Raw genomic sequence first — 27,821 nt, 5'->3', positions numbered from 1 at the left:
CGGGAGGGGATGGGGTGGGTTAAAGAAGCCTCCCAGAGGAGGTGACAGCTGAGTAGAGACCTGCAAGAAGTGGAGAAGGGAGACATGCAGGTAACTGGGGAGGATAGACACTAGGAAGTGCAGATGCTCAAAGGTAGGAGTGTGCTGAGTACATCTGAGAGACAGAATGTTCTAGAAGTGTGGCTGGAACAGAGTGAATGAGGGAGAGTTCTAGAAAAGGACCCCATGAGTAGATCATGGATGTCTTAAAGACTATGTTAAAGATCATAAATGAATTCCAAAGTCAATATGTCTAAACCCTTCAGGTACTATATCCTAAGCTTAGCATACATGATGCCTTCATGTTTTGGCTGACATCAAATGTACAAAGAAAGGATATACTTTAACAAAGGAAACCTCTTATAAAGAAGTTTATTTGCCCATCCCTTTATAAAAGGATAAAGAAAACCAATTCTCATGTACCTGTTCTCCTTATAAGGACAACAGGCAGCCTCTGGCTTCCTGTAAGGAGAACAGGCCTCTGTCCCTTGATTCATGAAAACGAAATGTGTTGTTAGAGGGAAATTAGCTCAAATGACTTAGAGCACTTTCACAAGGCATAACATTTGTACAGTCATTGATTGTCAGGGGTGATGGCTCCACATTTTAGATAACAACAGGTGACACAGGTGGGCAGAGCATGTCATATCTCAGTACCATGAAATCAGACCTCCTCTTTTGAGCAGACATCTCCCCTCATCACAGTGACTTCTCTCTCTTTTGCCTGCAGCCCAGCGATCTGCTCACGAGCTGCCCATGGTTGAAAGACAAGACACAGACAGCTGCCTGGTCTATGGCGGCCAGCAAATGATCCTCACGGGGCAGAACTTTACATCCGAGTCCAAAGTTGTGTTTACTGAGAAGACCACAGGTCAGTGGATTTTTGAGCTCTTTCTCTGTCCCCCAGAACCATGCAAAAGTGGCCATCTCTTTATTATATACAACTTTGGTTTTGGGGGGTAGATCCCACCGTGCAGTTCTATACCCTGCTCTTTTTACTCAGCGTGTCTTCAGGGATTGTGATGGCCATACCATTCACCATTGCATGAATGTGCCATTCTACATTTTAACTCTTCTAGGTCATTTTGACGGAAAATGAGATTATCTCCCACCCTCGATCCTTTTTTTTAAAATTACTTTTTTACATAAGGAAGGAAATTTTTAAAACTTTTTGCTATTATCAAGAAGGGAGGCCAAACAGCACAGTGATAAAGCATGCATACTCTGGCCCTGGATATCTTGGGTTCAAATTCTGGGTTTGTTATCTGCTTGCTTGGTGATCCGAGGCATATTACCTAACCTTTAAAATTTCTTACCCCATAAAGTTGTCATGGAGGTTAAATGAGCTAATACATGTCACGTAATTATAATAGCGCCAAGTACAGCATAAGCCAATTAATATTGGCTACTTGTATTTTTATTATAAGTAGTTCTGCAGTGAATCAGCTTATACTTCTAGGATTAATTAATCTTGTACATGAATCTATATGTGTATCTTTTTAGTTTATTTAGGGTTTATTCCCAGCAGTGGAATTTTGGATAGTTATTCTGAGGACTTTAAATACATATTGCTAAATTACCTTCCAGAAATCTACAAATTGAAGTTGCCGTCATGTCAGTCATAGTTTCACCCCCATCCCAGAAATGCCATTTTTTTAAATTAAAAAGGAATCATTGTGGAATTGGTACTTCTTTCTACTTTGCATTTCCTTGCTCTGAGAGGCATAATGTTTTGTTTATTCACCACATGTATTCTTCCTTTGGTGTACTATCAGTGTCTTTTTCAGTGGGTATGTGGTAGAAAAGATGCTGATCTGAAGTAGGAAAATATCAGATTAAGCAATAATTAATGAAACAAATGTGTTGTTAGAAGGAAATTAGCTCAGATAACTTGGGACACTTATTTTGGATACTAGAACCAATTTTCTTTTTCCTTAACAGACATGATTTCAGTAGGTTACTTCAAAGGGGTGTTGTTGTTTGTCTATTTGTTTATTGTCCTTAGAACAATCCGAGAATATAACAGGTGAGTTGTCCAGTTGGAGGGATTGTGCACTGTACAAGGGCACCTCCTCTGAGGGCTGCCATTCAAATTGGATACATCACCAGTTTACACATTAGTAAGACAACTTCTGGTAGGGGGAAGCAGACTGTCTTAGGCAAAGAGTGCTTCTTCCAGTCTCGCACAAATCATCCTTCTGGGATGGGCTGATGCGCTGGACATGTGACCGGGGTGTGATAACTGCATTCTCACATTTGGAAGCATAACAAGAGGCAGAATTTATTTTAAAAGGGTTTGATGACGCCTTTGCGAAAAATAATAAAAGAGGTATTAAGTAAGGCTGTGGCAGTGGGGAAGGGAGATGCAGGGATGGGTCGGGAGTGGTTTAGAAGGCAGATGTCACTGAGATTTGATGGGATGTAGTGGTGTAGAGAGGCATTAAGAATGCAGGTGGCAGGGCCAGCCACCAGGCAGGCTGCGTGCCACCCAGGCAGCTCTGCTGCTCACCGGCAGTGTCACCTGCGGAAACTCTCCATCATCTATCCCCTGAAAAGCAGGGACAGTGACAGTGCCTACCCACAAAGGTAAGGTCTGAATGAATTAGAGCAAGTAGGCTTACCACCAGAAGTGCTCGGTAAGGGGCAGGGGCTGCTGCTGTTTTTCTGGAGCGGCTGTGGATGGGGAAGGGGAAGAGGTTGAGTGTCGAGATTGTTTTGTTCACGTGGTGCACTTGGCCAGCTGAGATTTAGCACACAGGAGAGGAGGTCTGTGTGGGGATGAAGCTGGGCAGGGAGGACGGGTTTCATTTTGGAAGTGGAAGCGTTGAGTCTCATGTACCCATGGGCCTTCTTGGATGAACCATGATCTCACCTCTGTGGAAAGGCAAGAGATTGGTGGGTACGTGGCCACGTGGTCTAGACTAAGAAACCAGATCCTGGCTGCAGATGTTGTCATGGGAGCTGTCAGCAATGAGATCTGAGGTGAAGTCCTGGGAATTGGCTCTGACCTCCCAAGATGGCCTCCAGTGTGGGAAGGGGAGGCTTAGAGAACTGAGAGCCACATCCTTTAAAGGTGGCAGAGGAGGAGCTGTTACAGCAGGAGGAGGAGAACCAGGGGAGTCTGGTGCCCTGGAGACCAAGGGAAGGAGACTTGGGAAGGGTCAGCAGAGGCAGTGCTATGAAGGTCACAGAGCCTGAGGTCAGCCTGAGAGTCCAGTGAATGGGGGGCCTCTGGTGATTTGAATCACACGCACCCAGGTGGCGGTGAGTTGAGGAGTGAGCTGAGGAGTAGCGTTGCTTGAGGGATCGGAGATGATGAAGGTAAAGTCTGCTCCAGGCAAGAAGACTCTGCACCAGCAGTCCCCAACCTTTTTGGCACCAGGGACCAGTTGCATGGAAGACAGTTCTTTTCAAGGGTTGGGGAGATGGGCTGATGGTTTCAGGATGATTCAAGCACATTACATTTATTGTGTACCTTATTTTTATGATTATTACATTGTAATATACAATAAAATAATTATACAACTCACCATCATGTAGAATCACTGGGAGCCCTGAGCTTGTTTTCCTGCAACTAGGTAGTCCCATCTGGGGGTGACGGGAGACAGTAACGGATGATCAGGCATTAGACTCTCATAAGGCGTGCACAACCTAGATCCCTCGCAAGCGCAGTTTACAATAGGGTTCATGCTCCTGTGAGAATCTGATGGCAGGCTCATCTGACAGGAGGCAGCGCTCAGGCGGTAATGCAAGTGATGGGGAGTGGCTGTCAATACAGGTGAAGCTTTGCTCTCTTGCCCGCCACCCACTTACTGCTGTGCGCCTAGTACCGGTCTGTGGTCCGGGATTGAAGACCCCTGGTCTATACCACATTTTTAGCCTCAGCATTATTGACAGTTTGGCCCAGATAATGACTTGGCAGGGGCGCTGTCCTGGGCACTGTAGGATGTTCAACAGCATCCCTGACCTCCACCCACGGGACACCAGTAGTGCGGCCCAAGTTGTGACAACCAAAAATGTCTCCAGACCTTGCCAAATTTGCCCTGGGGGGCAATATTGCCACTGGTCAACAACTGCTGGTCTACAGCTTAGAAATTTTCAGGAAAGACAAGGAAAGGAAAACAGCATGAGGAAAAATCAGAATCAGGGTCACCTTAAGCCTTCCCCTGTGCGTCTCAGCAGTTCAGGCCCAGCATCTGCTTGGCGGAATGCCTGCACAGCTCCCCTGAGCTGTCCTGCAAAGTGGGGTGCAGGGAGGAGGCCTGGCCTCTGCCTGCTTTGCCTTGAGGGGCTGATCCAGCCACACAGGGCTCTGTTGGCTGAGTGGTTTCTATTTACACTGAAATCTTTTTGTTGCTGATGGAACTGTGCAGGAAAGAGTTTGAGGCTGGATCCTACCAAGTTCCTTACGGAGTTAGGAGCCAGCCAGCTTTTAAGCACTCTGGGAGTTTAATTATTCTGAAGCTATCCAAGGGCATCAATTAAGCATTTGTGGAATGAGTGAATGGCATTTATTCTCTAGCTTCTATTCTCTTGGTTTCAGAAGAAATTTCATATTTACCTCTTGAAGGCAGGAAAACACAGAGCCTGTTTCAGCTGTGAAAAGTTGGCTGTTAAGAACAAGAGTAATAATCACAGCTCCTATTATTGGCCACTGTCTGCAGGCAGCCCTGTGTCTGCCACTTTCCGTGTGTGGTCTCATCTAAGCTGGCACCCGTGGGAGGCAGACAGTTTAGCTTGGAGAATCCAGGGGACTCGTCCACAGGTGATATTCAGCATTGACCTGTCATTCAACCTCTTTGGGCCTCAGCTTCCCTGTCTGTAAAATGAGATAGTGACAGTCTTTCTTTCCTGGAGTTAAATATGTAAATAAGCAGCATGTACTTAGTGCTCATGGGATGTTCATCGTTATTTTTTGAAGTGGGGTCTCACTATGTTGCCCAGGCTGGCCTTGAACTCTTGGGCAACATAGTGAGTTCAACATAGTGAACTCCAGTGACCTTCATGCCTCAGCCTCCTATTTGGGATTACAGGCGTGTGCTTTTGTTATTATTTTTATGGTCTTGTGATATTCATGACTCAGGACATAGTCATCATTCAGTTGATACATGCTGCCCCAGGTGCTGGCCTAGGCTGGGAGAGATTTGGGGGGCTGTAACCCACAGCGGTCACCAGCACAGCTCTGAGGTCGGATGGCCTGGGTTCAAATCCCTGATATGCATTTAGTAGCTGTGTGGTTCTGAGTAAGTTACTTCACCTATCTGGGCTGACATTTCCTCTTTTGTAAGATAGAGATGATGATTTACTTCTCTTGGGAGGCAACATTAAATGAGATTATACAGGCTGGGTGCTTTGCATAGGGCTCAGAACATTGAACATGCTCATTAGATGTTAGCTTGTTTATTATCATCATTATATTTTGGCTGTAGAAAAACAAAGACAAGTAAGACTTTATCTCATGGAACCAAGAGACATTAAAAAACAGTAGTAAGTACTAATAATGAACGTTATTAGTAATTTAGTAATTAGTAATTAGTAGTTCATTAATAATGAACTACGTGCCAGGCCTTATTCTAAGCACTTTGTATGTGCTAACTAATCTGATCCCTCATAAGAGCCCTACAAGATAGACTACTGTTTTCTCAATTTTACTGATGAGAAACTGAGCACAGAGAAGTTAAGTAACTTAGTGAAGATCACACAGCTGATAAAGGGCAGTGGTGGGATGACCTCAGGCAGCCTGGCTCTAGACCCCACACCTTGGACTCTGCTGTTCTATGCTTAAAAAGCTTAGAACCAGGTTAATTTTGCATGAAGACCCTTCAGCTGCTCTGAGCCACAGGCTTACCCATTTTGTGGTGATAGAGATCCTTGAATTAACCACTTCACCGCTCTGGGTAGCAGTTTGAATTCTCTAGTGTGTTTCCGGCATCAAGAGGATACATTTCTGACCCTTCCATGCCTAACTGAAGAATCCCAGGTGAATATAGTTCCTGGATTAACGACAAGAGACAATCGGGGGTGTTAGGGACACGGTGGGCTTCTCTGCGGGGGATGTCTGGCTCTGAGGGCTCTCTGCAGAGAGGGGGCTCGCCTTGCATTTGCTGGTCCTGCTCTTTTGACCCCAAGAGCTCACCTCCCAGCCCAGGACGCTTTCTGCAGGGGGAATCCCTGTTGCTCAACTTCTTTTTTCCAAAACTCATCCCCGTTCCCATCTCCATGGACATTTGGCCAGCAAGGGCTCTGCGGGGCGGGGCGGAACAGTTGAAGTTTTCCAAGGAAGGGGAATCCCAGCTGTTTCTCACATTAAGGAAAGGTGACAGCCTCCTGGGCTAATCTTAGCCCCGAGTTTGGTCATCGGCACCACCAGCTCCAATGTTCTTTTTATAGCTGTCGACTAAAATGGAATTGGCAGTTTCCACTCCAGCAAGATGACAAATTGGAGAGCAGTGGAAAAACAGTAGGAGAGGGGCAGCGTGGTGTTTCTTAAGTTAGAAAAGCTTGGTGTTTTGGAAAATGGCATCTTATTTATAGCAGCAATAATAATAATAATGATTATTATATTATTTGTATTACTATTTTTGATTATTTTTGTGACTTTCAAGAGCCTGTGTGATCTGGCTCCTGCCCATCTCTCTGACCTCAGCTTTTTTGACTCTCTCCCTGCCACTTGGCCATAGCAACACCTGGCTTCACTCTGTCCTCAAACACCCCAAGCCCATTTCTGTCTCAGGACCTTGGCTTTCTCCGTTTGCTCTTAGAATGTTCCTCCACCATTTCTTTTCTTTTCTTTTTTTTTTGAGACGGAGTTTTGCTCCGTCGCCCAGGCTGGAGTGGCGTGGCGCGAGTGCGCGATCTCGGCTCACTGCAAGCTCCGCCTCCCAGGTTCACACCATTCTCCTGCCCCAGCCTCCTGAGTAGCTGGGACTATAGGCACCTGCCACCACGCCTGGCTAATTTTTTGTAGTTAGTTTAGTAGAGACGGGGTTTCACCATATTAGCCAGGATGGTCTCAATCTCCTGACCTCGTAATCTGCCTGCCTCGGCCTCCCAAAGTGTTGGGATTACAGGCGCGAGCCACTGCGGCCGGCCTCCTCCACCATTTCTTTTCAAGCCTGCCGCCTCCTATTCCTCCCAGTCTCAGCTCAAAGGTCACTTCCTCCACGGGGTCCTCCTTGACCGTCATTCTGAAGTTGTCCCGCTTCCCAGACACCTTGTCACCTTCTGTGCCACTGCCCGGCTCTGTTTTCTTGGGGGCACTTAGCGCTGTTGAAATCACGTTGTCTGTCTGTTCATTTATCACCTGGTCTCTCATGCTGGACTCTTAGTTCCTTGACAGCAGAGTCTCAGTGTTTGCTGCTGTATCCTCAGCATCCAGAGTGGTCCGCGGCACGTAGCAGGTGCTCATTTGTGTTGTTGAATGAATGCATCTCTTTTAGTTGTCACTCCAGCCCTGAGAAGCGGGCAGCATTATCCCCATTTTACAGATGAGGTAACTGAGGCTCACAGATGTCAAGTCATGCACCCCAGGTCAGCCCACAACTGGTGACAGAGGTGGAATCCCAAGGCAGCATTTGTCGTCAACTCGAGTAATTTTTTTCTAGTTATGTCAGAGAGGACAGAGAAACCAAACAGAACAATCAGGGTCTTTCCTATTTATCATTCTCAGTAATTGCTGAAAAGCCATTTGGATGTTCTCTGAAATTTAAAAAATGTGTAACCCTTCAGGCAAAGTTCACGCTGGGAAGTCCAGGCTGTTCCTGACTTCAGTGGGAACCCTGGCCCTTGGCCACAGGGCCTCAGGCGGAGTCGGGGGTCCCAGCAAAACATTGCAAAACAGGAAAAAATCTAAGGACACAAAAATAAAAGTGATGTGGCAGCGGGAATGGGGTTGCCATGGCTTTGAGCGACTCGCTGCGCCTGGGTGGGATCCAATGTTTTGGAAGGTTCCTTCACATGACACAGAGTTTTGGAATTTTTCGGCTGGTAAATCCTTCTTAATTCAGGCCCCCAGGCTTGGCCAACTAGCTCCCTGGCTCTGTGTGTCCTGCGGGGGTGTAGGTTGGAAACTGGCCTGCATCAGATTACTCAGCTTTGAAACTTAAATTGTTTGAAGAGAATTTTTTGTTTTGTTTTGCTGGACGATTTTCTTGGAACGGTCTGATGGCAGAGGCTCCCATCACCTGTCCAGAGGACAAATTGATTTTTTAGAAAGGACGCGTGGGTGGTGGAATTCCCTCTTTCCCACTGAGTCATCATATCCTGACATGAGTCATTTTATTACTTGGAGGTCCCCAAAGGTTGTATTTTGAGCTTTGTTTAATAAATATAAATGCATGTGCTTAAAATATTTTTTTTTTTTGCTAAATTAAGTATTTTTCCATGAATTTGTGCCCTGGAACAATCGGAACCATCTTAGAGCAGACACCTGCTCTTCCCACCTGTTTCTCTCCCTGGGTTTGGTTGTACCCGGTGTGATGTTCTCTGAAACAATAGACCTGGTATGGGAGTCTCTAGATGGGGCTTCCCTCTGGGAAATGTCAGACTCCAGACAGGGCTGGGGCATGACTAAGGCTCTCCGGACCTTTGCCCTCTGTGACTCATGTCCCTGGTGTCAGTGGCCCCCCGGGCTGGAGCCCATCACTTACCCACAGCTTTGCTGGGACACGAAGCTGCTCTCCAAAGATGCGATCCAGATTGCAACTCCGAAGCTGCCGTGGAGATAGAGAAAATGGTCTTGTTTTCAGGGAGCTAAATATTTGCCTAAACTTGGTCCCCTGCATTGAAGAACAGGCTTTTAAGTCCAAGAATCCTGCAGTTCATTCCGTTTGCATCCATTTGAAGGAGGCCACAGAGAAATGAGTTTTTAGTTAGAACACTCATTGTGTCTAAGCACTTCCACCATCAGAAATTGTTCCTGGTACCAAAGGCCTTTGTGTAATTCCCACTTCAAAGGCTGGATTTTGAATCACCCAGCAGACTTGGCCTGAAGCCTGGATTGACCTCACACTATGTAACTTGGGACTCAGTTTTCCCATCTCTAAGATGGGGTTGGTGGTGTATTAGCAATAGAAGGAGATCAAGGAACTGAAAGTATCAGGCACATAATAGGTGCTCAGAAAACATCAGCTGCCCTTCTACCTGCACTCTGGGAGCCTGGTTGACTTCACACAGGGTTCAGAGGGCAGAGCCATGTTGGTTTCTTGTCTGGGAGAAGAGTCCTTCTTGGCAAGGTGAATTCCTCTCCTGTCCTTACCCTAGATCCATCAGACTCCTGGAGTCATAGCCTAGCAGCTGGAGGGAGGGTAACTCATGGTCTGCTTCCTCCCCTTCCCATTTTATGGATGGGGAAGTTGAGTCACACAGTGTGGTCACTAGACTTCTTTGAGGTGACAGAGTTCAACAGTGGAGGGCTGGGCCTGAAACCCCAACTTCCTGGTTCCCAGAGTAGCTGTCTGAAATGTGTGGGGATCATCCACAGATGACAGCTTAGGGCCGAGAAGAGTCACGTCTAGGGTGGGACAGGGGAGGAGCTGAAATCCGGCCTCTGTGTAAGATTGACCTTGACTGAGCATCCAAGCGTGCCCTTTCAGGCTTGCTCCACTCACTCAGCCCCTGGTGCTTCCATGTTCATTTCCCGGGTGTTTATTGAGCACCTACTATGTGCAGTGCCGTGCCAGGCACAGGGGGACACATGGCAGGTGAGGTCCCTGCCCTTGGGAGTGGACGGTCTGAAACTTGTTTCTAAGCAGGACACTTTCAGATGGGGAAGATGCTATGAAGCCAGGGAAGCCAGGTCACAGGCCCAAGAGAGAAAAGGGTGTGGAGTTAGGGGGTAAAATATAGGATGCGCAGTTAAATTTGAATCTTAAACAGTGAATTTCTTTAGTAAAAGTATGTTCTATACCATGGCAAGGAGTTTGGGACATACTTGCAGTAAAAAGGTATTCGTTGTTTTCTGAAGTCCAAGTTTAACTGAACATCCTGTATTTTTATTGGTTAAATCTGGTAACTCTGGACAGAGGAGTCAGGGAGGTCTTGCTGGAGGAGATGGCTTTGAGCAGAGCCCTGAAGGTGGGAAAGAGAGAGCCACAAGGACTGCTGGGAGAGCGTCCCAGGCAAAAGGAGCTGCCCAGTGCCAAGGCCCCAGCGTGGAGATGAGCTTAGGGCATTTGAGGAATGGGAAGCAGGCCCGGGCAGCTGGTGCGTCGTGAGAGTGAGAGCCCAGCCTGGAGAGGTGCTGCGGAGGGGCAGGCCCAGCTGGGCCCTGCAGACATGGCAAGGAGTTTGGATTGAATTCCCAAAGCAACAGGTAGTTGTTGGAGGTTTTTGAGCAGGGGAGTGGCATGGTCTGGTTGATGTTTGAGAGTGCTCTGGCCATCTGTATGAACGGTGGACTCGGTGGGGGGCAGCACTTGGAGAAGCTGGGAGGTGAGTGAGCAGCTGGACCAGTTGTCCCGGTGGGGGATGGTTGGGGCAAGCCCACCAAGGAAGTAGTGGGGCAGGAGACTCGGGAATCAAGGGACTTCCTTTCTAGATCTCAGTAAATCCATTTGAGCAGTGTTACCCTGTCGGGCGGCTGAAATCCTAAGCTAGGGGGCGCCATTCCTGAATCTCCCCCACCCCACCCCTGTCTGCTGGGCTCATTAAGCCCATGCTTCCAGGGAGGACACGTTTTTCTGCTAGTTAGCAGTCATAAAGAGCAGACTGAAATGACTTCAACCATTTTTATTTGGCTAATTTTTAAAAGCACGGCCAGGACTGGGAAGCATCACGTGCAGTTTCCTAACATGAGCTGACACTTTGATTTCCTCCCCATTTGCCTTGAGCCCAGTGGCATGCTCACAGCCCGGGTGAGGACGGATTTGCCTTCCTCCTCCCAAAAGCTTGCTCATTTCTCCCGGAGTGCTGACATGAGCCCGCAGCTCCTCCAGGCTGACTGCTAAGACTCCAGCCCCAACCCACGGCCAACCCTACTGCTTCCTGGCTGCTTTGTTCCATCACAGGGTTAAATAATTGCCTGCAAAGAGAAACCAGGAAACGAACGAAAGTATAGGGGCCATACATGAGCAAACGGGCTGGTTAGTGATGCCCATTCTTCTTGCATCTAGTAGGGGTTTTCTTCTGGAGTTGACTCTGCAGTGAAGATAAAGCAGAGGCTATAATGTCAGGTGGGCGTGGTGGCTCATGCCTGTAATCCCAGCACTTTGGGAGGCCAAGGCGGGCGGATCACCTGAGGTCGGGAGTTCAAGACCAGCCTGGCCAACATGGTGAAACTCCATCTCTACTTGAAATGCAAAAATTAGCCGGCCGTGGTGGCATGTGCCTGTAATCCCAGCTACTTGGGAGGCTGAGGCAGGAGAATCTCTTGAACCTGGGAGGTGGAGGTTGCAGTGAGCTGAGATCGCGCCACGGACTCCTGCCTGGGCAATGAAGTGAGACCCTGTTTCAAAAACAAACAAACACAAAACAAAGGCTATGATGTTACTTTAGCCATCCCCCCACCCTATTTTTTTTTTTTTAACTTGCAGAGTCGTGCTAAGTCTTCTCTAGACCTAACCCCTTCGCCCAAAGTGGTTGGCTCCTTTCTCTTCCCCTCTGACTAAGACTTGGAAGGGCTGTTTTCACACCGGCTGCCAGTCCTTGTTAATTTTGGATGGGGTAATTTTGCCTGAACATCTGCTCAAGAGACCGAAGTCCTTTATGTCATCTCAGCCCAGAGCGGCAGAAGCATACTTGGTCTTCTCAGTCCTGTTCCACAGGGGTAGGTCTGCCCAGAGTCCCAGACCCAAGGTGTGGGTTGGGAGGTGGATTATACGGAACTCCTGGTCAATGGCACTGGCAATGCTGTCTGGGCTGAGTTGCTCTGATTGTGTTTGATTCCTTGTCTGCACCCATATTCCCAGCTCCTTCCTCATCAGCTGATTCCCACAAAGGACCCTGTAATAAGGGCTTGGTGATTCCTCCTTGCAGGGTCCTGCGGCTGGAGAGGTCAGTGGTCAGACGTTTCCTGGACTCTGGCTGTAGGGTGCACACTGGAGGATCTGGAGGTCAATTTGTTTGTTTATTCAGCCAGTATTAATTGAGCTACTATTATGTGCCAGATGCTGTAGAGCTGAGGATAAAGCAGAGAATGAGATAGCTATAGCCCTGCTCTGGGGGAACTCACAGCCTGAGGCTGGGTGGAGATAGCAAACCGATAGGTAGCTAAAATGATTTCAGGCTGGAAGGGAGGAGTAGAAAGTTATAAGGGGATGGTGTAGGATGAAGGGGGGGTCTCCCTGAACTGCACCTGAAGGATGGGAAGGGGATGGTCACAGAAGAGCTGAAGAAAAGCATCTTGAGAGGTGGCAACAGCAAGTTCCAAGGCCTGGAGATAGGCAGGTGTGGCTGTTGGAGGGAGAGAGAAGGCCAGTGTGTCTAATGGAATCAGGGGAGGAAAGCCGGGTAGAGAGGCTGGGTCCCCACCTCAGTAGACATAAGCAACCCTGAGTCCATGTCTCTCTTGAGCCTGGGTGGAATGTTCGGCCCTGCCTCCCTGTCTGGGGACCCCGGAGGGCTGGAAGGCATACATGGTCCATCTCTCGGCCTGGAGTACAGCTGTGCCGGAGCTGAATCAGAGCTGATGGTCCATGCCCAGCCTCCCTCTCAGGCTGTGGCCCCGGAGGGCTCCCAAGAGACAGGAAAGTCAACAGGCAGTTGCAATGTGCCTTTTTCTTAAGAAAAACAACAACAACAACAACAACTTTATTTAAAAATAATAAAAATATAAACAAATTAAAGTCACCGTGATGTTACATGTTTCTTGAATCAGTGAAGAAAGGCATGAAGGTCTCACCTCACGCATTCAGGCCCAGCCCTGGAGGTACAACCATATAAGTAGCTTGGGGCGCAGGCTTTCTAAGTTTAAGCAAACTTAAGAATAGACTTACAAAGCGGCATCATGCGGTACATACTGGTCTGCAGCATTTTTTAAAAATCTGCTTTTTATTTTATTTTATTTTACTTTATTTTTTTGAGGCAGAGGCTCACTTTGTCACCCAGGCTGGACTGCAGTGGTGCGATCTCAGCTTACTGCAACCTCCACCTCCCGGATTCAAGCGATTCTCATGCCTCAGCCTCCTGAGTAGCTGGGATTACAGGCACGTGCCACCACACCCAGCTAATTTTTGTATTTTTAGTAGAGACAGGATTTCAGCATGTTGACCAGGCTGGTCTCAAACTCCTGACCTCAAGTGATCCACCCAGCTCGGCTTCCCAAAGTGCTGGGATTACAGGCGTGAGCCACTGTGCCCAGCAAAATCTGCTTTTTAATATAACAGGGTCATGTTTTCAGGTTAGAAAACACAAATCTACCTAAGGGCTGCCCAGTGCTCTTCTACTGATTTTCCATACTAATTACAGATGGCCCATAATTAATTCAACCAGTCCCCTACCAATAAATACTTTCTATGACCATTTTATTTATTTGCAATGAGGAATTCAATGCAATGAAATGAAGCAAAAAACTTCAATACCCACCAAAGCACTTGGGTCAGGATGGCCCTTCAATTCTTTTTTACTGGAATCAGAACAATGCAAGACTCCAAATTCTAAAATCATAGTAATGACAGCAGCATTAACTATGCGCTGGGAATTTTACTAAGCATTTCACATACACTGTCTATTTTAATTCTCGCCACATCTTCTTAAGTTCAGTAATATTAACTTTATCTTTTTTTTTTTTTTTTTGAGACGGAGTCTTGCTCTTGTTGTCCAGGCTGGAGTGCAATGGTGTGATCTCGGCTCACTGCAACCTCCGCCTCCCGGGTTCAAGCGATTCTCCTGCCTCAGCCTCCCAAGTAGCTGGGATTACAGGCGCCCACTACCACGCCCAGCTAATTTTTTGTATTTTTAGTAGAGACAGGGTTTCACCATGTTGGTCAGGTGGGTCTCGAACTCCTGACCTCAGGTGGTCCACCTACCTCGGCCTCCCAAAGTGCTGGGATTACAGGCATGAGCCACCGAACCTGGCCAAACTTTATCATTTTTGCTTATGAGGAAACTGAGGCACAGAGAGCTGCCACTCAAAGGCCACACAGCGAGTAAACTTTGGGGACAGAACTTGAACCTGGGCAGAGTGACATCAGGCTGAGAAAACTCCATCAGCATTTATTTTTTATTTTTGAGATGAAGTCTCGCTCTGTCACCCAGGCTGGAGTGCAGTGGTGCGATCTCGGCTCACTGCAACCTCCACCTCCCAGGTTCAAGCGATTCTCCTGCCTCAGCCTCCCGAGTAGCTGGGATTGCAAGTGCCTGCCACCATGCCTCGCTAATTTTTGTATTTGTAGTAGAGATGGGGTTTTGCCATGTTGGCCAGGCTGGTCTTGAACTCCTGACCTCAAGTGATCCACTCGCCTCGGCCTCCCAAAGTGCTGGGATTACAGGTGTGGACCACCACACCTGGCCCCATCAGCATTTGTTTTGAATTCTACTACCCCATGGGAGTGCAATTCAGAGGTTGGGATTATTGGGTTCTCCAGGCGAAGGCCCAGGACTTGTGCACCCGTGGATGCGGGGTGGAGTGGGGAGGAGGAGCCTGGGAAAATGACCCCAAGGTACCTTGCAAACCGCACACTTCCCTTAGAGACCAGCCTCCTGGAGTGTGTCTTGCACGTGCTGCATAAAATCAAGAAAGACAACGGATGTGGGCTTTCACTTCCTGTTGGGGACTTGTTTGTCCAGAACCGAGTGCAGACCTTCCATGAGAAAGTACAGGTCAGGCCAGATTCCTGGGCTGCCCTTGGAGCTTCTGGTACCAAAAGGGTGCAAAAGAAAGAAGATGGACCCTTGGCTCATAGTTTAAGTTTTGATTTCTTATTCCTGTGAGGTCTTTTTCTCTGTGTGTGTTTTTAAAGTTAATGGTGAAAAGACCCACTTTGGAAAGCAAAGGAAAATCAGGCACCATGCTGCAGTCTCCCATAACAGACTTCGTCGCTTCATAAATTCCCTCCAGCCCAAACCTGTAGGCAGAAGTACTGCAATCATAAAATGCACTTGGAAAATGTTTATTATTTTCTGATTTTAAAATGCTTGTGTTTTTCTCAGTATTAACACATTGTGGAATATATGCAACAAATGATAAAGAAGACAGTGTTGAAATAATCTGTTGCCACTAGCCATAATCGTAACAGGTATCTGTTGAACATTTTTTTTTTTTTTTTTTTTTTTCCGAGATGGAGTTTTGCTCTTGTTCCCCAGGCTGGAGTGCAATAGCATGCTCTCAGCTCACTGCAACCTCCATCTCTGGGTTCAAGAGATCCTCCTGCCTCAGCTCCCCAAGTAGCTGGGATTACAGGTGCATGCCACCATGCTGACTAATTTTTTGTATTTTTAGTAGAGACGGGGTTTTACCCTGTTGGCCTGGCTAGTCCCAAACTCTTGACCTCAGGTGATCCGCCCGCCTTGGCCTCCCAAAGTGCTGGGATCACAGGCATGAGCCACCGCACCCGGCCCTGAACATTTATATAATACCCTGCTCGGGTCTGTTACCATATTTAATCTTCAGAACGACCGCATAAGGTGTGGATACTATGATTATCTCCATATGTTGGATAAGAGGCAGGGAGAGAGATCGTGCCATATCTAAGGTCTCACAAATCATTGGGGGTAGTCAGGGATTTGAAGCTGGGTGTGTCTACTCCGAAATTTGGGGTACACAGGAGTAAAATGGCAGAGCACTGGGGTGACAGAAGTTGGTTGTGGCCGCAGGACATGGCCAGGAAGGCTCAGGGTTCCAGTCAGCGTGTTGTGGAAGGCCTGGCAGAGAACACTGGAGAGGGCAGGACTTTCCCCCTGCCCCCCATGGGTGTCTTTCCCTGTGACCCACACTTACCGGGCTCTGGGGAGGCTGTGGGATGTGGCGGCTCACCGCCTCACTTTGGGGCGTCCCGAGGAAAGGCTGGTTGCTGTGGCTGGAACTCAGAGGAGAGGAACTAGATGGAGGAGCTGCAAGGCACAGGGATCTGAAACTGCGTAAGGAGTGCTGACTCTGAGGCCAGGCTGCCTGGGTTCCAATCTGGCTTCCCCACAGGGTCTGGCTGTGTGGCCTTGGCCTGTGCTCTTGCCTCTCTGTGCCTGGTGTCCTCCCCTGTAGGATGGGGTGAGGAGACCTGCCTCCTATGGGTGCTGTACAGATGAGACAAGCCCATGTATACGAGGTGCTTAGAGTGATGCCAGGCATGCAGTGAGCGCTCGTAAGACTCAGGGGTAAGAACAGTGCCTGGAGAGGCTGGAATGAGGGTAGGAGCCGGGTTGTGCAGGGCCTTGAGGGCCACAGTGAAGTTTCCATGGTATCTTGAGGGCACAGCAAAGCAGGGAAGGGCTTGAAATCTGCATCTGCATGAATCTTTGTGGTGAGTGACCCTATGAAGGTCCCACCCACATGAGATCTTTCTCCAGCCTCCCAGAAACCTTCTAGCCTCACAGTGATCTGGTAAGTTTCTCTTGTGTAACAATCTTGACCTGTTTTTGAAGCCATCTCCTTTGTTATTAGATTATGTCAGTTGCTTAAAGGCTGTGATTTAATAACTACTGTGGGTCTTTGTACAGCCCCCTTGCTTCTCTGGGCCTCAGTTTCCTTGTCTGCCAGTGCAGGGCTGGCTAGTTTCTAAGGGTACTCTCAAGAACCTGTGTGCTGGAATTCTATGGCTGTCAGTGGGTAGAGTTTTGTCTGCCATGCACACCCACCAGAGGTGGGAAAAGGTCTCCTTCTTCGTGTTGGGTCCCTTGACCCGGAGAGGACAGTCCATGAGAACTCTCCTCTTGGTGACGCCCTTTTTGTTGGACCGTCATTTTGTATTTTCTGTTTCATCTGCCACTTATTGGTGTGAGCCTGGAAGACAGCTGGGAATGGAAGCTTTATGGATCCTACTTAATACTTCCTGACCACATTTCCAGCTACTGTTTTCTCCCTTTCTTCCCCATTATGAACGTCTGAAAATGATCCGTTTTTTTTTTTTTCAAAGCAAGCTCATATAAGTGGAAAAAGAAATGATGCTGTTGGTAGCAGAATTCAAGAATTCAATTCAGGCAAGGAGAGGCTATGGGGGAGGGTGACAAACCAAACATCAACATGTTGCCATTTCCACTATTCATTTCTTACTCAGTCTTCAAGCTTCAAGCTCACTTTGCAGTTGTGGATGAGGACCCACTTTTTGATGAAGACCCTAGCTTGGCCTGTACAGTCACGCTCCTGGTGGTGACCTCTACCTGAAAAGGGGACATGTGTCTCTGTTGGGTGGTCTTTGACTTGTCTTTGACAAAGAAATGAGGATTGTCCCTGACTAGTTCTGTACAGGACTTTGCACACTGAAAGGACTCAGGTCTTGATGACTGCGCTTCCAATTCCTCGATATCCATCCAGCGATCTTCCCTTGCTTCCTTTTGAGCATCAGACATGCCTGCTCAGTTGTCTGAGAAAACAGGGGGCCGAAGTATTCTGCCCTCATCAAGGGGGCATGTGTGATGTTAGCCTTTGGCCTTTTCTTGGCCTCACCAGCAGCCTTTGGAGCTGCTGACACTTCTGTCTGTTCAGTCATGAGATGTTGATTAGGCATTTGTGCGTGTTGGGGAGATGGTGATGAATATGACTTGGTCCCTTCAGCAGGGACCAAGGGACACTAGAGTGAGAGTCAGTAAACAAACTGCCTGTTCTTTTCCCTTTCAACATAGCCCATGTCTTGCTGAGTCATTTCAGGAATTGCACTGTAAGGTCAGGACTTACAGACTTAATTGTTACAAAGGGCTCTAACGTGTTCATTGCTTGTTCCTTGTTAAGATCATCTAGAGAGCAATCGCAATACTTTATATTAATTTTTCATGGGGGAGGTGGGTGGGAGTATGTTTAAGAACGCTTGAAGTCCAGATTTCATTGGGTGAATCTTAAGAGCCAAGACTATATGGGTTCAAACCTAAGCAATCACAGAAGATGGGAATAGCTGTGCTTAAAAGTAGGGAGGGGTTCATTGGTCAAACCTTGGGAAGTGCTATGTACTGCAGCCCACCTCGGAGAGTTACTCTGCACAGCAGCATGTTAAAGCTTCTGAGAAGTCCTGCAGTGAAGAAAGCCATTTGACTTTGACTCAGCAGTTTCCAAATGCTTATTAGCATGTAGATTTTTTCCCCCTTCTCATAGAACTATTTAATATCCTTCAGAACCAGTGTTCCACAAAACACCCTGGAAATATTTATTGAAATTATTTGTTTCAGCTGAAAACTACCAGTGACCAGTATAGGTGGTCAGCAAGAGAAATCAATTATTTGCAAATGCAGGGTTTTTTTTTTTTTTTTTGGCCCAACTTCTTGGCCCCAAACTGGGGGAGTAGTGTTCTGCTTCTGGACAGGAGAGTTTACTGAGCAAAACCTCTTCATCAGTAGTTATGACTGACATGAGATCCAGGCTGTCTGCTGAGGAAAGGTGGAGGGTGAGCCCCTGTCTTTCTGCTCTTCAGTGACTTGTGAGCCAGGACACCACTGAAGTCACTGGCTTCCCTCATGACTTGGGGCCGCATCTTTAAGCCTGTGTTCTCAGACCACCAAGGAGGCATGTCTGGGACAGTCAGGGACCTGTCACGGCGCTTCTCTAACAGCTTTGGCGTAGAATAAAGTGTAACATATAACAATGCTTTTTAAAATTATTTATTTATTTATTTGTTTGTTTGTTTGTTTTGAGACAAAGTCTCACTCTGTCGCCCAGTCTGGAGTGCAGTGGTGTAATCTTGGTTTGCTGTAACGTCCGCCTCCTGGGTTCAGGCAATTCTCATGCCTCAGCCTCCCAAGTAGCTGGGATTACAGGCACCTGCCACCACACCTGGCTAATTTTTGCATTTTTATTTTTAGTAGAGATGGAGTTTCACCATGCTGGCCAGGCTGGTCTCGAACTCCTAGCCTCAAGTGATCCATCTGCCTTGGCCTCCCAAAGGGCTTGGATTACAGGCATAAGCCACCATGCCCAGCCCTTAATAATGCCTTTTTTTTTTAAAAAAAAAAAAAAAAAGAAAGAAAGATAGACATTCAGATACAGGGAAAAAATGATGGTAGGATTCTGGACAGTTTCTATTTTTTTTCTTATTTTCTGTTGTTGTCCTGTTTTCTTTCTTCTGGCTGTCAACATTATTTTTTAATTTTTTAAAATATAACTTCAACTTTTAGATTTGGGAAGTACATGTGGTTTGTTACGTGGGTATATTACATGACACTGAGGTTCGGGTATGAATGAGCCTGTCACTCAGGCAGTGAGCATAGTACCCAACTGGTAGATCCCTGGTCCCTGTCTCCCACCTCCATTAGTCCTCAGTATCTGCTTTTCCCATCTTCATGTCCGTGTATACCCCATGCTTAGCTCCCACTTATAAATGAGAACATGTGGCGTTGAGTTTTCTGTTCCTGCCTTAATTTGCTTAGGACAATGTTGCCTTGTTTTCTATTGACACCATGTCTTCCTTTTGGAAAAAGGAAATATTTATATGTATAAATACATATGTACACACACGTGCACATATTGACACATACACACCTTACTGAAATGACATAATACATAAGCTAAGATAAACAGAAGTTGGTGAGTTTTTGTCTTAAATCTTTGGTTTCTAATAGTTCCTTCAAAGTCTGTCATTTTTGAATTTTTCTAGATGGGCAGCAAATTTGGGAGATGGAAGCCACGGTGGATAAGGACAAGAGCCAGCCTGTAAGCACGTGAGGCACCTGAGTGTCTTTCAATCCCCCTCACGTTTCCCTCTTTCATGCTCTTTCCTTCTTTCCCTCCTTCCTTCATCAGTGTCCCCCAGAGCTTTGGACCTAACAGGTACTCAATATGTGCATATTAGTGAGTGAATTCAACATTTATTGGGCACCACACTCTCTGATTTGTAACTGTGACACCTTATTATATTTTGATGGAGTATTATTTTTTGCTGCCGCTGACAAGTTAAATTCCCCTGAAATTGAACTTCCCCTGTAAACCGATGAAAGGCACATCAAAACACCCATTAGACAGTGGGCTGCCTGGATGCGCTTAGGGTCTGGGTAGGAACTGAGACATGATTGCAGTTAAGTTCATGACAACTCCTTCCTTATAGAACATGCTTTTTGTTGAGATCCCTGAATATCGGAACAAGCATATCCGCACACCTGTAAAAGTGAACTTCTACGTCATCAATGGGAAGAGAAAACGAAGTCAGCCTCAGCACTTTACCTACCACCCAGGTAAGGAGTGTTTCTGACGACCCCTTTGGTATTGAGAGGCAGTACAGGCACAGGGCTCAGGACTCCTGAAGTCTGCTCCTAGCCGGGTAACTTTGGACAGATGACTCAACCTCTCTGAGCCTCAGTTGCATCATCTGTGAGACAGCATCTTCCTTATAAGGGTTCCGGAAATTAAATGCACATAAATCCTTAGCACAGTGCAAAGTAAGCTGATGTCAGTGATATTAGCTCTTATTGCCTTAGTACCTTCCTTTAGGGGAAGGGGGAATAGAAGAAGGGTGTGTGTATGCATGTTCAGCAGAAGGGTGGTAAGTGGATGACTCCTGTCCCTGGCTTGGATTTGATCATGATAGAGGGGCTGTGCCCCAAAACCTGCAGAATCTTTATGTGACCCCCCCCCCATGTGAGTCATCACCCCATGGCCTAATGGAGTGACTGGTGGATAACCGGGTCAGGAGGTCTCATTCCCACAAAGTACAGCCCCAAGAAAGGTGATGAGTACCATTTTTTCATGCATTCATTTGTCCAGAAAATATCTGAGTGTCAGGCACTGTTCTTGGCTTGTGGACACAGCTGTGAACACTACAGGGTAAGAATCCCTGTCCATGTGGAACTGCCATTCTAACAGAGGGGATTAGGTCATAGATAATGTTGATATTATTGATATGTTGGATTACGATTGGGGCTGTAGAAAAGGTGGACAGGAACAGCCAGGGGAAGCATAATTTTAAATTTTAAAAATGCTTCTCTGAGCTCTCCCTTGGGAAATAGGCTATAGGCTTCCAAGGCTGAGAAACACCTGCTAGCTACCTTCCAAGATTGGAAACCTATAATTCGAGACAATCACCCAGGGTATAATTTGCATCCTATGACAGTTTCTCAGGGAGCCTCTGGGCTTCTAGAAGCATTAAACTGAGGGGTGCCCTGGCAGCCTTGCCCTGGTGAGCTTGAATTGTGCCCACAGTTTTGTGTTGACCCTTGTGAGGACACTGCTGTCTTGGGACAGACATGACACTCTATCAGGGCAGGGTTCAGGTCACCAGGACCCAAAACTGTGGGAGATTGCTGGGGGGGCTCTAGACGGCAGCTCAGGAATCCCTTTGAGCAGACATGCTCTCAGATATGTTTCATGGTGCTCTTGCCTCTCATCTGTGGCCCGGCCTTGGCTCTTGTCTGGTTGAGCGTGGCTGGAGTGAGCTCTCAGTCTCCCAGTTGGGCCAGGGAGTGATGTGATGGCCTTTGAATGGCACCTCGAGGGACAATTTCTTTCTTTTTTTTTTTTTTTTTTTTTTTGAGACGGAGTCTCGCCGTTGCCCAGGCTGGAGTGCAGTGGCGCGATCTCGGCTCACTGCAGGCTCCGCCCCCGGGTTCACGCCATTCTCCTGCCTCAGCCTCCCGAGTAGCTGGGACTACAGGCGCCCGCCACCTCGCCCGGCTAATTTTTTGTATTTTTAGTAGAGACAGGGTTTCACCGTGTTAGCCAGGATGATCTCGATCTCCTGACCTCGTGATCCGCCTGCCTCGGCCTCCCAAAGTGCTGGGATTACAGGCGTGAGCCACCGCGCGAGGGACAATTTCTGTGGTTAGAGACAGCCTTGCCTAGTCTCCTTATCTCCTCCAATCCCCAATACTTGGAGGTCCCCCACCACACACACACACACACACACACACACACGCATGAACACACACGCATGCACACACACACATGCACACACACTTGGTCACAGTCCTGTCACTGACTCACTCCAGTAAAAAGAAAACTGATTCCTGAAGTCCTGGGATTGGTAATGCTTTAGTATGGATGTTGGGGAAGGAGTGATTTCAGTGACTGGTGCTGGGCAGGGAGAAAGGAATGGCCACAGCGACAACACAAGTGGTAGTCATGATGGATGATCATAGTAAGAGAATAGCAGCGACAGCAAGCATTGAGCACTTACTGTATGCCAGCCACTGTGCTCAGTGCTTTGCACACACATTTAATTCTCCCAGTGATCTCGTGGGGGTAGGTATGATTGTTCCTGCCAGGTAACAGATGGGGAAACTGAGGCTTGAGACAGTAGTGCTTATTCCCCCAAAGCACTACAGAATGGAGGAAGGAAACAGTCACTTTGCTGATTCCTTTGTCTAGAAAATATCTGAGTGCCCATTAAGTACCAGGTGCTGTTTTGGGTCATGAGGATCAAAAACCAGACAAAAGTCCTCTCTTTGAGGAGCTGACATTTGGAGGCAGGGCGTAGTTAGGTAATAAATCAGCATGTAAAGCATCTATGACATTTCTGACGCGGATAAGCAGCAGAAAGGAAAGCAAGCGGAGACAGGAGCTGCTGGGATAGAAAGAGGGGGAGGCATCATCTGAAATCAAGCATTCTCCTCTGAGCTGTCACCTGGAGAGATAGGCTGTAAACATCCCAGGGCTGAGTCAGACCTACCAGCCACCTTTCCAATAATGGAAAAATCTATAATTCAAGATGTTCATGGCCAGGGTAAAATTTCCTACCTAAGACAATTGCGTGGGGAACCTTTTGCCCAAGGCTGATAAGTGACAGGGACCAACTGTTTGTCCCACCCGTATGGACTCCCAAGGCCATGTTCGCAAGCACCGTCCACGAATCCTCCATGCACATCCGTGGCTCACTGCCATGGGTGCCCCTGTGTGCTCTTTTCTCCTCCCAGTCCCAGCCATCAAGACGGAGCCCACGGATGAATATGACCCCACTCTGATCTGCAGCCCCACCCATGGAGGCCTGGGGAGCCAGCCTTACTATCCCCAGCACCCGATGGTGGCCGAGTCCCCCTCCTGCCTCGTGGCCACCATGGCTCCCTGCCAGCAGTTCCGCACGGGGCTCTCATCCCCTGACGCCCGCTACCAGCAACAGAACCCAGCGGCCGTACTCTACCAGCGGAGCAAGAGCCTGAGCCCCAGCCTGCTGGGCTATCAGCAGCCGGCCCTCATGGCCGCCCCGCTGTCCCTTGCGGACGCTCACCGCTCTGTGCTGGTGCACGCCGGCTCCCAGGGCCAGAGCTCAGCCCTGCTCCACCCCTCTCCGACCAACCAGCAGGCCTCGCCTGTGATCCACTATTCACCCACCAACCAGCAGCTGCGCTGCGGAAGCCACCAGGAGTTCCAGCACATCATGTACTGCGAGAATTTCGCACCAGGCACCACCAGGCCTGGCCCGCCCCCGGTCAGTCAAGGTCAGAGGCTGAGCCCGGGTTCCTACCCCACAGTCATTCAGCAGCAGAATGCCACGAGCCAAAGAGCCGCCAAAAACGGACCCCCGGTCAGTGACCAAAAGGAAGTATTACCTGCGGGGGTGACCATTAAACAGGAGCAGAACTTGGACCAGACCTACTTGGATGATGGTAAGATGCTTGAGTTTTGTCACTGCCTGTAAGGATGGTGCCCTGAAGCATCTCTGCCCAGGAAGTTCACTGCATGGCCTACAGATTCCGTAATCTCTTTGGGCCTCAGTGTCCCCATTTTAATTTAAGGAGGTTGAATAATATGACCCTGAAAGCCACCCCTAGCTCTGTGCAAGAATTACCTCCCAGCAGTAGTTGCAGAGGGGAAGCAGTAACAATTTCAGATGCCCCCCAACAGAATCGCCCCCATAGAAAAAGCAAATGAGGGCAACCCGGCATCCCCTGGGTCATGAACTGGGTCCATTTAACTGCTTCCACACTCTTTCCAATTGCCAGATTTAGACTGAGGCCAAGAAAATAGGAAGGAAAGCTAACCTCCTTTCATTCCTGTACAGAAAAAAAATCCCATTTTATAGCCCTCTTTTGTATATTTGAGGGAGGAAAAGGAAGAAGAAAGCTCATTGAAAAGTGGCTTTATCAGAACAGCTTGCAGGCAGGCTGTGGGCACTTCTCTACCCTGTGCTCGTGGAACAGAGATGCGCATTGATGGGAAGGAAGCAGTGGGCTTCCGCTGTGGTGAGCCCAGCTGATGGGTGGTTTGGGCCAAGGAAAAGATGCAGAGGAGGCTTTGTGTGAGTCTGTAGGTGCCCGTTTGTGGGCAAGGGGTCTGCCCAGAGGGTAGTCTTGTGGACAAGCTGTGATGAGGTGTTGGTCCAGGATCTCAGGGAGGAAGGACAAACCGCATTGCTAAGACTCACCTGGGAGCCGCAAGGTGCATTGGGAGGTCGGAGAGGGTGGGATGAGCAGAGCAGCCTTGCCTTGGGGGCTCCAGACACAAAAATAGGCTGTTGGACTTTCCTTACCTTCATTTTTCTTTTAAAAATTTTTTGTGGATATAGAGCAGGTATATATATTTATGGGGTACATCAGATGTTTGGAGACAGGCATGCAAAGTGAAATAAGCACATATAGAGAATGGGGTATCCATCCCCTCAAGCATTTATCCATCGAGTTGCAAAGCCCATGACACTGTTTACGTTATTTAAAAATGTACAGTTAAGCGACTGGAGTTTTTTCTTAATAGAAGAAGGAAAAACCTAAATTGCTGGCTGTCATTCCCAGTTCCAGTCCTGTATTTTATAGGCAGTAGCATCTGATATACCCTGAAACCTCAATTATTTCAGAAAATTAACTCTCAGGAGCCCAGCCAAGGGGTAGGAAGTAAAGCGAAAGCTTTGAAACAGCCACAATAGTTACCATCAAGACTGGGTACTAGATTTCATATACCGCAGTGCCAGAAATATCCTCTGCTGCATAGTCAGAGGCTGTTGACCTTTACTCTACGAAACGTCTTGACAAGCCAGGTTATCTGGGGGCTCTGTGACTTCTGGTATTCTCCATACCCAATCCCTAGGGAGACAGTCGATCAAAAACGTCCCCTGAATTCACCAAGCAAAGACCTCTGGGGCCACTTCTTGTAGGGTCATCCTGCCCCACGTGCCTTACAAGGCTGACCTCTAGGTATTGCTCTGTTAATAATTGATCCGTTTGATCCTGAATAATCAAGCACAGGTTGAGTTAAGGTCATGGTGCTCTGTTTTGAAACGGACACCTGCATACAATCCATCCTTGAACAATTTACATTCACAATGGTGAAGATAATGTTTTGGTGCTTATTTTCAAGGGGGCAATCATGTAGAGAATTAACTAAGGCAGAACGTAGTGGATCAATGAAGCATGGTGGTAACCAGATCCCTCTCCACATGAGGCCCTGGGGGATCGATTGTATTGGAGAAGAGGTGCTTTATAAATAAATGAGTGTCTGTGCAGGGCTGGATAATTTTCCCCAGCTGATTCTGCACCTAGGGCTGGTCTGGTCTCCAGGGCGAGAAACATACTGGCCTCTCCTACCCTGTCCATCCCTTGTTAAAGGCAAATGGTGAGTGCCTTGGATATTGGGGCACCCGTGTCCAAGTGGCCCGAGGTGGTCATGACTGGCTATGGCAGCCCCAGATCCATAGATGTCCTTGCCGTTTCCAAAGAAGCTTATGTTACAGAGAAAGCAGCTGAGCACCGAGACCCTTTTGGGCCTCCTGAGGCCCTTTCTGAACGCAGGCAGGTTCAAAGTTGTGGTGAGGGGGAGTCCCGCTAGGTCCAAACCTGAGTCAGCTCTAAGGATGTCTCAGAGAACCGAGCGAGGTGAAATTTAGGTACATGCTATATGACCCCAGCCCATGGGATGTTAGGAGCTATTTTCTGAAGGAGGGTTCCATGGCTTTAAAAGATGAAAAAACTAGGTTAAACCAAGTTTTTTGTTTTTGTTTTTGTTTAATTATTTGTTGCGGGACTTCTGAGAGTCTTTATCGTGCTAGCGGACATTATAAGTCTCTAAAACGCGGGGGTGTAGCACAAAGGAGAGCACATCGCACACTCCAGGTGGTGATGTCCACACTGGATTGTACTGTGTCCTGCAAGAATGGAGGCCCGGGAGTCGTGCTACACAGCTGGCCTAGAAGCTCTTTTCCTAATACTTGGCAGAAATAACATAAAGGAAGCTCAAGAGCTCTGAAGCGCAGCACTGCCCTGTCCCCTGTGCCATAGTCCGGCTTCTCAATTTGGGGGCTGCACATTCCTGAGGCCAGAGCTGGATGGGGCAGTGGAATGGTTTCCACCCACGTGGCCTCCAAAAGGCAGCAAGTGCCACTAGTTATGTTCAGTGCTCCACCGGCCTTGTCTCCAAGGCTCTGCCCACCCCAGGACCCTCCAATGGGCAGGTCCCCTGGTGGCTCGTGCCCAGTGGCAAGCCCCAGACTGCATCTCCACCGTAGCCACCAAGATGTGGGTGCAGTTTTGTCTCTGAACTGCTGCAATTTCAAATTCTCCTAGCCCGTCTCCTAGCTAGTCTGTGTAGCCCGTGCATCCGTGGAACATTCCAGATATGCCACCATCAGCTCTATGGATATGAGATTTGGACGTCTTGGTTTGCTGTGTTGTGTTATTTCTGACAAGTAAACTGGAAAATCCCCTGGGTCATTCCTTTGGTGTCTGGTGGGGCAACTTCCTTGGTCTTTAGGTCCTTTTCTGTCCCTTTCGTTTATGATTTTAAGGGAGTCTGTCGCACATGGTGCATATTTGGCTGCACGGGGCCCGTGCTAAACCCCAGCGTGCTGTGCTGCCTGTGCGTGGGCATTTCTGGTCTGTCATTTATTTCCCTTGGGATTTTGCCAAAGTGGGCTTTCCTTGGAAACTTTGTAAGAGCTGGGCTTATGCGTTTTGAGGGTTGAGGGAAGGTTCTGTGGCTGGAAAAGGAAGCAGTCACCAGTGGACACACAGGTCCTCCCTCCCCCGCACAAGTGCAAACAAACCATCTTTGAAGCTGATCCCGCCCCTGCCCTGGGGTCCAGGGAAGCCCCCGGCTCTGAGTTATCGTTTCCTGCACCTTGGCCAGTGATCCCAGGGTCGCGTCTGGGCATTCCACCCTGCTCCCTCATGGGGCATCTGTGCTTTATCTCAGCCCTTCCCGCCTGCATTCCTGCACACAGACGGCGGCTGGCTTGGCCCCGTTTGTTCTTGGAACACCAAGGCGCTCCTTCTGCTTTCTCCACTCCGAGCACTTGAGACGTTTTCAAGAAGTCTCTTTGGAAAAGCAAAATAAGTAATATTCCAGGGCCCAAGGCATGCACTCCCCTGAGCCCCGTGTTTCTCCACCCACCCCAATTCAGGCAGTTTCTTACAGCTCTTCAGAAACATATGGTTCATACACCGTCACTTGCGTTCTCTCTGCTGTCATCCCCCTTCCGTGACCAGTCCCTTGTTCTAAGGCCCCAAATTGTACCTGGGGAACACCAGCAGCTCCTAGCAGTAGCTGCTTCTGGGACCTAATTCTTCCCTACCTTTCTCCCCTATTCCTCTCTCCTCCCCAACCCTCCCTGTCCTTAACCCTTCCTTCTTCCCTCTCTCCCTCCCTCTGTGTCCTTGACCCTTGACTTCTCTGTCCTTGACCCCCCTTCCCTCTCACCTACTAGTATTTTCTGGCTGTCTACTGTGTGCTGGGCACTGTTCTGGGACTTAGGGATCCACTAGTGAACAAATGAAATGAAATCTTTGCTCTCACGGTGATTGTTTGGTAGGTAAGGGAGATAGACATTAGCATGGAAGGCAGTAAGTAAGCAAGC

General features: G+C 48.2%; 1 protein-coding gene across 2 annotated transcripts in view; it reads left to right on the top strand.

Annotated features, from left to right (window-relative positions):
- Nucleotides 1-27,821, top strand: part of NFATC2 (nuclear factor of activated T cells 2) — a 155,835-nt gene that overhangs the window by 87,812 nt on the left and 40,202 nt on the right. For both annotated transcript variants that reach the window (XM_019017571.4, XM_063702282.1), the window contains exons 6-9: nucleotides 770-910; nucleotides 19,710-19,765; nucleotides 20,157-20,283; nucleotides 22,957-23,646. In XM_019017571.4, the coding sequence (XP_018873116.1) occupies nucleotides 770-910; nucleotides 19,710-19,765; nucleotides 20,157-20,283; nucleotides 22,957-23,646 (1,014 nt within the window). The remainder of the gene's footprint in view (nucleotides 1-769; nucleotides 911-19,709; nucleotides 19,766-20,156; nucleotides 20,284-22,956; nucleotides 23,647-27,821) is intronic.

Source organism: Gorilla gorilla, chromosome 21, assembly GCF_029281585.2.
Source record: "Gorilla gorilla gorilla isolate KB3781 chromosome 21, NHGRI_mGorGor1-v2.1_pri, whole genome shotgun sequence".
NCBI classification, from domain to species: Eukaryota; Metazoa; Chordata; class Mammalia; order Primates; family Hominidae; genus Gorilla; species Gorilla gorilla.
Note: the sequence above shows the minus strand (reverse complement) of the source record. Positions and strands in the feature narration are given on the sequence as shown.